General features: G+C 37.5%; 1 protein-coding gene across 4 annotated transcripts in view; it reads right to left on the reverse strand.

Annotated features, from left to right (window-relative positions):
• The window catches only part of LOC126203562 (uncharacterized), a 292843-nt gene that overhangs the window by 24981 nt on the left and 252461 nt on the right, over positions 1-15401 (reverse strand). For all 4 annotated transcript variants that reach the window (XM_049937888.1, XM_049937889.1, XM_049937886.1 and 1 more), the window contains 3 exons: positions 10550-10805; positions 6413-6554; positions 4992-5095 (listed from right to left, as the gene is read on the reverse strand). In XM_049937888.1, coding sequence (XP_049793845.1) covers positions 4992-5095; positions 6413-6554; positions 10550-10805 — 502 coding nt within the window. The remainder of the gene's footprint in view (positions 1-4991; positions 5096-6412; positions 6555-10549; positions 10806-15401) is intronic.

A 15401-nucleotide genomic window follows, 5' to 3' on the forward strand; every position in this document is an offset into this window, starting at 1 on the left:
ATATTCAGAAGGATGTATTATTGTGCTATGTATCAAGAATTGTAACCTGTTTTTATACATATACAATGAATCATTCAATGTTGAATAAAGTATTATTATTATTACACCTTCTCAGCCTCTACATCCTTTTCCCCTCGCTCTACTCATATCTCCTTTTCCCCTCACTCCACTCCTATCAGCCTGAGCAACCACTCAAACAGTTAGTGTCACCATAGCTACATGTGGATGTTTGGATACATCTGTGGTTCATGTGTGAGTATGTTTGTTTAAACTGGAAAATAACCAGTAGCTTCAAAGCAGTAAACTCTACCATTATTGTTAAATAATGACATTAAAACAACAGATTCCACTAGTATTGAAACTGACTTTTACTGACTCTTTTCACCAGGTCATTTAAATACTGACTGGATTCAGTAAAAATTGCATCACATTTAACAAAAGGTGAGGTAAGACACTGATGCAACACTATGTAGAACGAGAAAAATAAATCAGTATGCGGAATGAAGAGTATGAGTAAATTTGATAATTACAAAATTGGCCCAATGTTGACTTTGACCTTTCATGGGCATTCATAGCTATTCATCTCATACCTGACAACACTACAGAGGGAACCGAAAAGGGACTTAGCACAGTAGTAGAACCAAATGTAACACTATTTGTATACTAGGGGAAGACTTTCAGCATAATCAGAATACATTGACAGGTTTTGATTTCTGCTCATTATATTGCAGGGAGTGGGCACTATAAACTGGCAGATGGCCTAGAGGATGTGCAGACTAGAATTATGACAGCCAGAGGGGAGAGGAGAGGGGCAGGGAAACAAGCCTGCAGATGTGCTGTATTTAACAAAGGCAAAACTGACGAATGGTCATAGGGATCTTGATCCCTTCTAGTACTGTGAGGGTCATAGTTGAAATCCATGGTGGACCAGGATTAGTCTCTTCACTAATTTCAAAATAAGAAAGAAAAACAATAAGAAGTATACAACATAAATGATGCGGAAACAGCTACCATGCAACTGCTTGTTGAAGTTGGCAGTGTTGTAAACAAGGTAGTTGTGGCCTGACCTCTAATGGTATTTGACACAACCACAGTACAAAACTCTCACCACTTAAAACTGCCAATGTTAAGCTTTATGCATTGTACGAACTTTTGAACTTGAGCTAGCAGTAAAATATACATCTTTCTTTGTTCTAAGATGTTAGGTCCCACAGGTGGGTTCTAAGCTGCATTATGAGACATGATGTTCTTCACTCCAGCCTGTTCCATTTGGACTCTTCCCACCAACACTTGGTTTTCTGAAATGCGGAGGTGAGATATCTCCCTGCAATATATACCTGACATTCCCGTAACCTTCCTGGTTTCAGCTTTTGTTAGTCATTGTCCTTACCCATCTAACCCCCCCCCCCCCCCTGTTCCTATTCCAGCATTACACAGCTCTCTAACCCACCAATGTACCCTCAGTCTTTTTACTTCTCTGCTCCGCTACCCCCCCCCCCCCCCCCCTTACTGTCCTGACTTCTTTCTACTGCACCTAGCTACCCTACACTCCATCCACATTGTCCCTGTATGCTCCCACATGCAGCATTTTACTGTCCCCCACCCCTACCCTGCTATCCCTTCCACTCCCCATCCCAGCCTCCTCCTCATCTCCACCAGCCGGTAGCCTCTCCCATCATGCGCTGTTGTTCGCAGTCTGGCTTCAGCAGCCAGAGTCTGTGGTCATGTGTGTGTGAGTTGCATTTGCATGAGTGTGAGTGAGTGTGTATGTTGTCTGTTTCTGATGAAGGCTTTGTTGGCTGAAAGCTCACTTTCTGATAGTCTTTTTGTTGTGCTTATCTGCAACTCGGTATCTCCGTTACATGGTGATTAGCAACTATCCTTTTTATAATATTGTTACATTTCATCCTCGATTTTCAATTGTTTGATGAAATGATTTTCTGTAATAAAATATTGACACAAATGGTAGCTATTTCCTATTTTCATTCATGTGTAATTACTTTTTCAGGCTGATTTAATATTTTCAAAATCTATCATTCACCAGTGTTCCACATGTACCATCCCACTCGCACATTACAGTGAAACAATTTCCAACATGAAGTACATTTGTTGCCTATGAAATGGTGCAAGATAATTTTAGATCACCAGAAGAAATCAAAACTACTATCACACTAAGAAAGAGAAATTTAAAAAAAATGGCATTACAGTTGGTACCTGTACATCTGCTTTGAAAGCTCAAAATAATATTCTGGATTCTAAAAGTCCACTCTACGTATGAAATTCTCTGAAATTGATTGAAAACCAAAAGCAAAGAGGCAGTGAAAGAAAATCTTGGTAGTGGTGCAGCTTCTGTTTTATGGTAACATGATGCTAGTTAGCATCCAGGAGGAGGAGGATGTGTTGGATATGTTGAAATCCATAACAATTATCTATCACGAATATTTCACTTCATTGGTAACAACAACATTGGGTATACATGAAGCTATAGATTAAGAATTTGATGTGTTTATGGTTGCCATCTTCGGAAACATTTATGTACTGTAAAATGGTCTTATGATCTGAAGCTTAGGTGTTGCAAAACAGGGCAACAGAAATTAGAGATGGGCAAAACTGTTATTTTCAGAGATCGGATCCGAACTGTTCACTCCCTGAAATGAACTAGGTCTTTTTCATGACTCACCACTCATTCACAATAGAAAATAAATGGAAGGCACATTGCCCTTTAAACTTGGTTTATTCCAGTACTATACCTGTATTTTGATCTTATTTGATCCTATTTTGAAGTAACACAGATAATGAGTAAGAATTTTGTATTGTTTATTGAAATTTCCACGATATGACAAAGTTTTTGATTATCGATTTATTTTGCACTATCGTGGTTTTTTGGGTGATCGGAAAATTTTGTAACTTGAGATTTACATTAACAATGTATTTGGCTATAATGTATTAAAATTTCATTAACCTCGTACAAATACATCCCAAGCCATATATTTTTAAAGTGAACATTTCCTTCCTAAGACGCCCAAAATCGCAAAATCCGTACTACGATTAGAAAAAAAATATAAATTTGACTGTAAGACCAAAGTGCTGCATATAGCCTTATGCAGAATAAAACAAGGAAAACATTGGTGTATCACATTTTGCGATACGTTTATTGGTTCGCTCGTAATTAAAGTGTAAATTCGAGTGTCCATAATAAAAAATCCTATAGTAAGAGGAGTCGTCAGGAACCTCATCTGATCAGTTTAAACAAATAAAAACAAAATAAAAACAAATGATGTATACATAACATAATTATGTAATATACACATCGGTATTAGTACGAAGAACAATATCCAGTATAGACGAACTCCGATGCAGAGGCGCTGAGTCAAGCTGGTCGAGCCGCGAGCTGCATTGCTGCGTGAGCTAAGACCGCAGAGACCAGAGTGACACCTGAGTTGCTTTGCTCAACGCTCTGGCTAGAGTCGAGAATGGTGGGGTGAGCGTTGAGCGGGCGAATTCCGAGGGTGGGGGGAGCGGTGAGTGGCCACCAGTCACCCGCTCCGAGACAAATCGTCCGCTCTCTTGCGAGCAGGTTGTTGCAAGTAGTTCTTATGTTCTCTGCTAGGAGGCTCTCTGTCCTGTTGCTCGCATCAACTGCCCAGAGGGCAGGACGTGCGACTGAAACGATCGCCGACGGAGTGCGATGCTAAGGTGCGCCAGACACTGCACGCGGCAGAGGAAGCACAGAGACGGCACGGGATATGTGAAACACAAAATCCAATGGGGCACTGCACAATGCAGGCAGCCAAGGCAGAAGCAGGGCAGAGGCCAGCGCTGGCTGTGTTGTGTGGCGCGCAGTGTGCTCTGACCAGCAGAGGCCCCGCTGATATGCTCCGTCTCTCTCTCTCTCTCTCTCTCTCTCTCTCTCTCTCTCTCTCTCTCTGCTGTGGGGAAACGTTTGGAGCTACCGTTCTTTTTTTCTGAATCACTGATTGTTCACTCCTTTGAAAGATTCAACTCTATAAAACAGTTCAGGAGCGGATCCCCCATCTCTAACAGAAATGTCTCATTTAATTAACATAAAATAGAATGTTTCACCAACAATCTACAATTGAATGAATTAAAATGAATATACAAAACTATTAATGCAGACGGAGGACATTTCTTGGCTTTCTTTACCTTATAAAGTAAGTAATATTTCATCAATAGGTGTCTAGGCATTTCACAACTGACAGGTCTGAAACCTTATGTATCTCTGTTGTTGATGTTATTGATGTTTGTACCCTCCATATAGCTAACATGTATGCAGAACTGTAGGTTTGGTTGTCAAAAAATTTTGCATATGATCACTAGCAGTGCACAAATCATGGTTATGTGATGACAGGATTAAATTTTAGTTCTGTGATGGCATAATTAAATTTTCTAAGATGTTGGTTTTGTAGTAATACTGTTGCATATGATTTGTGACACAAGGTACATATTATATGCAGGCCAGAATAGTCATATCGTGACTTAACAGATGTACCATGACCAGACAAGCACATTATAAAAAAATAAAAATATTTATCATCTGGTTGACTGCATCATTAGTTATCTCGATGAATGAAGAGTAACACAACAGAACATCTAAAATTGAATGTAGTGTGTAAATGAGGACAAACTACTATAGAAGCACTGAGCAGTGCAAAGGAATGTTGGAAGGATGGATGGGACAACAGTTATGAAAGATTGTATTACTCTGGAGCATATTGGTGCATTCAGGGACACAAATGGGAACTGCTCAAAAGAAATTATAAAGAAAAAAAGAGTTAATATAAGCAGGAGAGAGGGAAAATAATTTACAAAACACACTTCATAATATACCAAGTCTATTAAAGAACACACAAAGTGAGGGATATCAGTGATAAACAGTACTACTAACTTTGAAAAGAAAATTGCAAACTGAAATGGAATGGAGGGTTTGCAGCCCTCACTTTGAGAACAGACTAAATATAAAATAATTTTACCTTCACAGAAATATCAGCACCATTACGCATCAAAAGCTGTGCTAGAACTGTGCAGGAAGTCCGATCACTGTGTGTTTGCGCAGCTATATGCAACGGTGTTTTCCCTAAAATGATAAAATGTTTATTAAGTTTCTTAAGACAATGTATTCTTTAAAACATACAACAAAAATAGTACTAGAAAATATCACAATGTATCTTAAAGAAAGTTTTTAAAAATATTATGACAATATCATTGGGGAAAATGATAGATATACCATACCTACCAAAAAAGTAAAAATTGATTATTTACATCTTTTTTTTTTGAGAAAATTCTGTTCCTTTGATTTCATTTATAACAATTTTCAAATTATATCTATAACTGATTTTCTTATTTCTGTCCTCATAATTTCATTTGTAAAAACTTTTCAACTTAAATCTAGAACTCTCATTTTGAATTCTGCCACTACACTGATAAGGTCACATCGGTATCTCGGTCAATTTGATAATGTTCAGCTTCCAGCTTCCCATTTTCCCTCACTTCTACCACAAGTGCAGCCTACACCTGACACTTTTTTGTAGTAAGATGAGAAAAGAAAAATGTTATAACAGTGCCTATGTCAAACACCTCATTTCTAAATAATTAACACTCATATAAATAGTAGGGGTCTGGTAGAATGAGCATAATTTAGGAGTAAAACAGACCACTCACTGAACAGCAGAAGCATTGAATCAACAGGCACATTACTAGCTTTCAGAATCAATCCTTTGTCATGATGCACATGCATGATGTACGTACACACACACGCATGTGTACACACACACACACACACTTGCACCCCTACTTGTGCAGGTTGGACACACAATGCCAGGACTGCATTTCAGCTGGTTGACTGCGTGGGATGGGGGTTGTGTCTGTTGGAGTGGATAGAGAGGAGGGCAGGAGGCAGGGAGAGAGGTTAGGAGTGAGCAGCTAGCAGCTCAGAGGAAGGCAACAGATTTGCTGCTAGGAAGGGAGGGGTGGCAGGTGGATGGGCTAGGCATGTAATGCATTGGGACTGGAGCCGGTGGGTGAGGTGTACAATGCAGTTGGCATGAGGACACAGACTGCGAGGGTATGGCAGGGCAGAGGAAGGGGAAACTGTTGGTGGAAGATGTGAGAACTGTGAATTAATAGAAATGGAAGGCAGGAGGGTTGCAGAAGTGAAGGATGTGTTGCAAGGGTAATGCTTCTCTTTCATTTGCCTGTCACTGATTCAATTTCTCCTCTATGTCATGAGTAGCAATCTATTTTTTCCCTATTTCTTGCTACTCCATCCTCGGTTTTCCAATGTTTAAATGTAGTTTTAGCTGATTTCTGTGAGTTTCTTGCAAATCAATCTACTGCTATAAATTTTTTAAATTTAAATATTTTATTTAAGGCAATGCTAATTGCAACTACTTGCCTTCGTTGTTTTTCTGGTTTACATCAAACACTCTCTTGCCCTGTTGGTCCTTCATGTTGAGCAACTCTGCCATGATGTAGCGTGCATCATCACCAGATGCACAAAGTTTGTGTATGAGTGAATTTCCATTGGCATCCACTTCCTGAAACAGAAGTTTTCCAGTAAATAGATCACTATCTCAAATGAGAATGAAGAATGAAGTTTATATGTAACGTGTATTTCAGAAGCATTAATACAGGCACAAATTGCTAGGGAGCAAAAGAACACAATGGTGGCTTATTTTTATTAAATACAGAAATCAGCGAGTTCCAAATTATTTATCAGAGACAATGTCAACATTAACTCATGTTAAATTTGTAAATGATAACAAAAGCAAAAGCTTTCTGACTCCTGCCTTTTTATACTTCTTTTTTCTTGAATACATACTTCATTCTTCAAATCTTTTTAGCTATTACATTTACTCTTCATTTTTTTCACTAAGGTGAATCCTTTACTTATGAGACTTTTTAATGAGGCTCTTAATATGCTGTTTGCAAGTAGTTTTATCACTTGGTTGAAAAAGGGGCTTTTGTTTAGGAGCTTTTATTTTTAGCTTCACATACATTTGAAGAGAGCATCCAGAAGACATAGAAACTGAGGTCGGTGAAATCTAAACAGGAAGAAGAAGTATTTTTATGTCAATATCACAATAAAACTGGCCAGGGCAAAACATCAGTTTTCCTACACACAAACAAGAAAATAGTTATTTTCAAAATTATTTTTTGCTCTCTTTTGATAAGATGTTTGGGAATAAATAAGCACAGAAACAAGCATTTACTGACCTTTCATCACACTGAGATCAATAAGATATAGCTTTCACAATATTTTCAAGTACTCCAACAGATACAAATGTACACGAGCAAAGCTTCCATAATGTCTACCCCAAGGAAAGCCTACAGTTTTCTGAAAGTCAAGAAGTTCTAAGACCACACTATAAATATCAGCTTACATTTTGTATGCACGCATTTCCAACAACAAGAAAATCCGACAAAACACCACCTAGTGACACCATTTCAGAAACTATATTTGTAAGACTTTTATTCTCAATGAAAAGTTGTATTTAGATAACAGTCATACTATATATTTGATAAGGGCTTACTGCTTTTCAAGAGTCACGATGAAACTGGTTACATTCTGGATTTTATTGCGTATACAGAAGTGAGAGCACAATCTGTTGTGAACTACATAGACTGGATGAATCTCTAGACATTGTGGCTTATCTTTGTGTATATATCTCGAGAGAGGTCACAGAATATTCATTAAGAACTTGTGTCTGTATGTATAGCTGTTGTTATTGTTGTACAATAGAGTAAACATTTTTGCTATAACCGTGAAATAAATCGGAAATTATATGCTGAAAAGTTCTGAGAATTTTCAGGTTTCAAGATGGTGGACTGAATGAGAAGTGTGTATGGTTTCAGTTTATCACCAGCCTCACATGGTGACAAAGCATAAGAACTTTGCAACCATACCACCAGTACTGAAAACTGGTGCTGGCATGTATGACATGTCAGTGAATATGATTGACAGAGGATATTTTTTCTGAGTTCTGTGTGTAGGGTAAGAAGGAACCTAAAATGATAAAAGGAAACCTTTTCCTATACAATGTCTTTCTTGTATTTGTGTCCTTGGCTGCCACAAAAGTCCTCTTCAAGCTCATCAGATAACTATTTGAAGATATACAAAACAATACCAGAAGGACATCATCACTGGAAACTGTCCCAAAAAGACTTGCATCCTGATGACAACAATTTTAAGCCCATATCACTTATCACAATTTCATTTCTGTTCAGATAAAAACTCCAGTAAATATTTAATGAACTTTGAAAACATGTATTATATTGAATAGCCTACATACATTAAAAAATTGTGCTCCTACATCCACATCTATAACAACACTCTGTGAACTACTGTGAAGTGCATGGCAAAGGTACATCCCTCTATACTGGTTATTAGGGCTGTTTCCTGTTCCATTCACATATGAACCAAGGGAAAAATAATAGTATAAATGCCTCTCTGCTTGCTGTAATTAATCTAATCTTATCCTCATGATCCATATGGGAGCAATATGCAGGGGTTGTTGTATATTCCTGCAGTCACGATTTGAAGCCAGTTCTTGAAACTTCATTAGTAGATTTTCTCAGGGTAGTTTCCATCTATCTTCACGAGTCTTTCCAGTTCAGTGATTTCAACATCTCAATGACACTCTCCCACCGGTCAAACAAACCTGTGACCATGCTTACTGCCCTTCTCTGTATATGTTTAATATCCCTTGCCAGTCATGTTTGGTATGGGTACCACACACTTGAGCAGTATGTGAGGATGGGTCACACAAGTGATTTGTAAGCAATCTCCTTTGTATACTAATTGCATTTCCCTAGTATTCTACCAACAAACCAAAGGCTACTGCTACCAACTTTACCCACAACTGACCATATGTGATCACTCCATTTTTAGACCCAGGTATTTGTAAGAGTTCACAGATTCCGACTGTGATTCACTAATGTTATATTCATAGGATGCTATGTTTTCTTTTTTTCTTTTTTTGTGTGAAGTGCACAATTTTACATTTTTGAACCCTTAGAGCAAGCTACCAATAATTGCACCACTCTGAAATCTTATCAAGGTCTGACTGAATATTTGTACAGCTTCGTTCTGACGGTATTTTTTTGTAGATGACAGCATCATCTGCAGAAAGTCTGACATTACTATCAATATTGTCTGCAACATCATTAATATACAACATGAACAGCAAGGGACTCAACATGCTTCCCTGGGATACTCCTGAAGTTACTTCTACATCTGTGAATGACTCTCCATCCAAGATAACATGCTGCATCCTCTCTACCAAAATACCCTCAATCCAGTCATGTATTTCAATCTGATACCCCATATGACCATACTTTTGATAATAAGTGTAGACATGGTACTAAATCAAATGTTTTTTTTTTGGAAATTGAGAAAAACTGCATCTCCCTTACTGCCTTGATACATGGCTTTCATGATGTCATGTGAGTAAAGTGCAAGTTGGGTTTCATACAATCTATGTTTTTGAAATGCTTGTTGGTTGGCATGGAGGAAGTCATTCTGTTCAAGATACCTCATTAAGTTTTAGCTCAGAATATGTACTAAGATTCTACAACAAATGGATGTCAAGGATATTGAACAGTAGTTTTGTGGATCACTTCTGCTAAACCTCCTTGGACAGGTATGGACTGCACTTTCTTTCAACAACTGGCACAGATTTTTGTTCAAAGGATATATGACAGATTATAGTTAACAGAGGGACTAAATCAGCTGAAAATTGCATATACAGTCTGACAGGGATTCCAATAGGCCCTGGGACTTTGTTCATTTTTAATGATTTCTATTGTTTCTCAATGCTAGTGATACTATTGTCTATTTCACTCATATTCTAGTGGCAAAAATTCAGCAATGAAAACGTTAATTAAAAGTTACAGCTTTTAGACTCAGTGTGCACCTAAATCAATATCCATATCAGATCTGGAGGAAAATAACAACAGTGATCACTGTATACTAACAACCCACCAGGGTAGCCGAGAGCACTAATGAACTGCTTCCTGGACTCGAGTAAGCACGCCAACCCTGGATCGAATCTGCCCAGCAGATTAACGATGAGGGCCGGTACGCCGGCCAGCCTAGATGTGGTTTTTTACATGGTTTTCCACATCCGCCTAGGTGAATACCATGCTGGTTCCCATGTTCCATGTCAGTTACATGACTCGCAGACATTTGCAACATGTTCGCACTATTCCATGGCTTACACCAGAAGCAGACAGATGGGGAACACTAATTACATCCCGGGGGTTTGGGGTGGTGGCAGGAAGGGCATCCGGCCACCCTCTGCAACTAACACTGCCAAATCAATAATAATCAGGCCAACCCCACATTGTTGTGGGAATAAGGCCTCAAGGAAATAATAATGATGATGATGATGATGATGATGATGATGATCACCATACACTAACAAGTGACAATACTGAAATAGTATAATTTACTAACAACTTTTGATATTGGTGAATTTAAGTTTTGTTTGACTTCTGATGTGCAGGGCATTATAAAGAGATGGTTTCTTACCTTACCAATTGCAATACCTTCCTCTACCATTGTATCTGCCAAGTAACGAACTGCTAAGGCATTCTGGCGACTAGATCGCAGAAAACGGCATGCTATGTCAAGTGGTGTGTGACCAGATTTGTTTGGAGTGGCCAGTAATTTATAAGCTATTTGCTTGTTGTGGTTTATAATTTCTTTCAATCGCTGAATAAGAGCATGGAAAACTTCCATGAAGTACTTGATGCTTTTCCAATTTGACAGCACACGAGAAAGAAACCTGTTAAGAACAAGTGGATACAAATTAGAGGTATACTACATGAAACATCAGAGTATAATGTCCTGTAATTAGCTGGTTTGTGGCAATGATTTACCCTTTGACAGTAAAAATATATTCTTTACATATAATCTAACATAAACCACATATTACTTCCACAAAGCAAATATTACCTTTATATAGTTGAGTAGTAGTAGTAGTAATAATAATGATAACAATAATCATAATATCAAACAAATCATTATGAATAACTTCCAAGGGGCACATCATTAATACAAAACTGGAACAAATTGGAAACACTTAAGTTTTATGAAAGTTAACACAATTTATGGTACTTAATTTCTGAAGAGTGATGTCCTATATACTTACAATGAGCATATCATCTTGGAGATGATGTTTCACTTTTTATAATTTATTCTATTAATTCCAAATTAATTACAGTACTGCATGAGACAGGAGTTCTCTTTACCAACTACAATGAAGCATCAGCTCCAACAGAGCTAATACACAAATTTAAAGCCACAGCTTAATCTATACCCCTTGGATTTTTTAAATTTCTTCAATAATATGAAGGTAACAATAGTCACATGTGAACAACAGACTTAGAAATATTGAAGAGCACAAATACAAGCCAGAGAAAAAAATTTCACAAAAATTCGTAAAAAATTATATTTTATTGTTGTGGTCTTCAGTGCAAAGACTAATTTGATTCAACTCTCCACACTAGCTTATCCTGCACAAACTTCATCATCTCTGCACAACTACAGCAACTTACATCCATATGAATCCATTTACGGTATTTATGCCTAGGTCTCCCTCTACAACTTTTACATCCCACGCTTCCCTCCATTACCAAACTGACAATTCCTTGATGGCTCAGCAAGTGTCCTATCAACCAACATCTTCTTTTAGTCAATTTGCCCCTCGAATTTCTTTTCTCTCCAGTTTGATTCAGTACTTCATTAGTTACTCAATCTACTCATATAATCTTCAGCATTCTTCCATAGCACCACATTTCAAAAGCTTCCCTTCTCTTCTTGTCTGAACTGCTTGTAGTCCATGTTTCACTCTCATATATGCCAACACTCTGTGACAATAGCTAGACTCATTTACCACTTTTAGTGGCTCATTTACCAAACTAATTCCCTGATTTAATTCAACTACACTCCTTTGCCCACGTTGTATTCTAGTTGATGTTCATCTCATAATTTCTTTTTAAGACACTATATATCCCATTCAACTGCTCTTCCAAGTCCTCTACCATCTCTGACAGAACTAGAATGGCACTGACAAGCCCCTTACATTTTTATTGCTTCTCCCTGAACTGCAATTTCCTTTCAGAATTTCTCCTTGGTCTCCTATACTACCTGCTCAAAATACAGACTCAATAACATCACAAATAGGCATAGTCCTGTTTATTTCAGCTTCCATCTACTGCTTCCCTAAGTGTCTGTTAAACCTCATGATTGCAGTGTGGTTTCTGTACAAGTTGTAAAAACAGTTGCAACCCCTGTATTTTATACCTGCTATCTGAAAATTTCAAAGAGTGTAGTTCAATCAACACTGTTGATTGCTTTTTTAAATCTACAAATGCTAAAAATGTATGATAAATCCATTCCGAACAGTATGCAAAATGTGAGGGAATGTTGTTTACTTAAGGGGCCTTGTTTTGACTTAGGCCTTTCAGCAATCTGTCAAATTCCTTTTCCAGTTTCATATTTCCCAAATTACCTTCATTTACTTTCTTTTCTCTTTACCCACTATTTGCTTCAGATTCATTTCCCTCATATAGCCCTTCTATGTACTCCTTCCACCTTTGCTCAATATTCATTCATCATCTGAGCTCTTTCTATTCATACAGCTGCTTCTCTTTCCTCTGAAGGTCTCTTTAATTCTCCTATGCGTGGCATCCATCTTTCGCCTGTTCATATATATTTCGACAGCTTTGCACTTCTCCTTTAGCCATTCCAGCTTAGCCATTTTACATTTCTGACAATCTCATTTTCTTGGCATCTGTATGCCTTTTCACCCGCTCCATTTGCTATATTTTTATATTTTCTTCTTTTATCAATTAAATTCAATATCTCCTGCATTATCCAGGGATTTTTACTAGGCCTTGGCTTTTTACCTATGTGATCCTCTACTGCCTTCATTATTTCATCTCTCAAAGTTACCCATTCATCTTCTACTGCTTTCCTTTCCCCACCTATACTCCCATCTGAAGCTCTCAACACCCTCTTTTTATTTCGGTTTACCTAGGTCCCATATACTTAATTTCCTACCTTTATGTAATTCTTTTGGTTTTTACTTGCAGTTAATTATGACTGGAGGCCACATCTGCCACTGGAAATGGCTTACATTGGAAAATCTTGTTTCCAAATCTCAATCTTACCATTACATAGTTAACCTGAAAGTGTCTAGTGTACCCAGGTAACTTCCATGTATACAATCTTCATTCTTGATTCTTAAACCAAGACTTAGTGATGATTAAATTACTCTCTAGACAAAATCATAGCACATGGTTTCCTCTTTCTTTTCTTTCCACCTGTCCAAATTATTCTACTATTTTCCCTTTTATTTCTTTTCCTACTAATGAATTTCAGTCGCCCATTACAATTAAATTTTTGTCGCCCTTAACTAGCTATTTAATTTTCTTTATCTCATCATGCATTCTTTCACTGTCTTCTTCAAACTGTTTGAACTACTTGCATGGGGTATAAGATGTGACAAAGCAAGCTGGGATAATTTTAATTCCCCTCTTGTTTTGGAATCTGCCTCCTTAGAATTCATTTTTCCAATTTTAACTAATTACCATTAACATACGTGAATATTATCTGCATTTCCATAAAACAGAAAGGTTGGCCCTCAATTTCAAAGAATATAACACCAGATCTAATTTTGTGCTTAGTTTTAGGTTTGTAACTGATTTCCTAACTGATTTTGACTATTCCTAGTTAGTATCTTTCATTACAGGGTGAAATCAGTAACTGCTTTGTAACTTAAATTCTATTGTTGATGTATAAACAAATATAAATTCTGTACTAATTATAAACATTTGGAAGATGAAATACTAGTAGTCTTTAAGTATCTATTAAACAAATAATTTGGCCTAACTCTTGTAGTAGAAGAAACTGTTAAAATAACCAATTTTTCGATGTATTCAGTTAATTGAATGAAGAAAGTTTCAACTGTAATTTCTGTAAATTTAACTTTAAACAATGTGTAGTTTCAGTACCTATTATTGTGATGATATATAAGGGCCTGATTTTTGGTCATGAGACAGTCAGTCCATGGCCAAGTTTCAGACATGAAACCTGTGTTGGTTAGAACATTAACAACGCTTCAACTTAACTGTGGAATAAGTGTTAAACAATTAGGTCATGTGTAAAAACAATGACAATGTCTGCTCCATATGTACTTGTTTATTGTTCAAGAACTGTGAACTTTGTGGTTAGGTTTTACTGCTGATAGATGTCCAACAGGAAACTATTGTAGCAGTATGCAGAGGTTTGCCTGCAAACTACTAATGAGGCTTATCGAAAGTTAAACAACAATGCACTGGCCATATAAATGTGTATATGGGGGGTTGTGTAAAGTGAAAGTAAAAGACAGTGAAACACAACTGGGCATCTGTTGGCTACATTATTTACCGTAATCAGTGTCTAAATTACAAACCCCATTTTTCAGCCAGTGTAGCAATGCAGTACATCGACACTGAGGAAAATCAATGAAATAAACAAAACCAGGTGGAACCACTGCAAAGGGGGAGGGAGTTCTGAGAGAAGCTGAACAAATATCCTGTTTCCTGCCATATTGTTCCACAGCATTCTTAACATGACAATATCAACCTACTGAGTTCCCTTTATAAATTTTCTAATGTACTTGCCCTATTAAGGGATCTAACATTCCACATCCTGGCTCATAGAACGCCAGTTTTACTTTTCCTTGTGAGACATCCTCCTGAGTAGTCCCCAACCAGTAATTCAAATGGGGGTCATTTTATCCTCACAATATCTTGTGCAGGAGGATGGCGTCACACAGTAGAGCTATATACATTCGGAAAAATGACAGCTGCAGTTTCCCCCCTTGCTTTCAGCAGTTTGCAGTACCAACACAGCAAGGAAGTGTTGACTGATGTTACAAGGCCAGATAAGCCACTCATCCAGACTGTTGTCCTTGCAGCTACTGAAGAGGCTGTTTGTCTGGCCTTTGCATACATGACCCTCCGCTGTGGTTGCAGCTACGGCATGACTATCCGTATCATTGAGACACAAGCCACCTGAACTCAGCAAGGCTCATGGCTCATGGAGATACTTCGTATCAACTAATTATAACTGAAGGTACCCAAATTACAACATACAAAACCATTTTTTTTTTAAAAAAAAAGCTATTGCTCTTCCTCTTACACTTACACTTACTAGCTGCTGTTTTTATCCACTACCTCATACTAAGCATTTATGTAACTTTACTGATTTCAGAGAAAACTGTCAATACCTGTTAAGATCGGCATTACAGTTATGTGATATGTCCAAATATTATGATAAATTTTAGGTGTGACCAATACTCATTTACTTTATTTTTAAAATTTTGGGGATTTCC

The sequence above is a fragment of the Schistocerca nitens genome, chromosome 9 (assembly GCF_023898315.1).
Source record: "Schistocerca nitens isolate TAMUIC-IGC-003100 chromosome 9, iqSchNite1.1, whole genome shotgun sequence".
NCBI classification, from domain to species: domain Eukaryota; kingdom Metazoa; phylum Arthropoda; class Insecta; order Orthoptera; family Acrididae; genus Schistocerca; species Schistocerca nitens.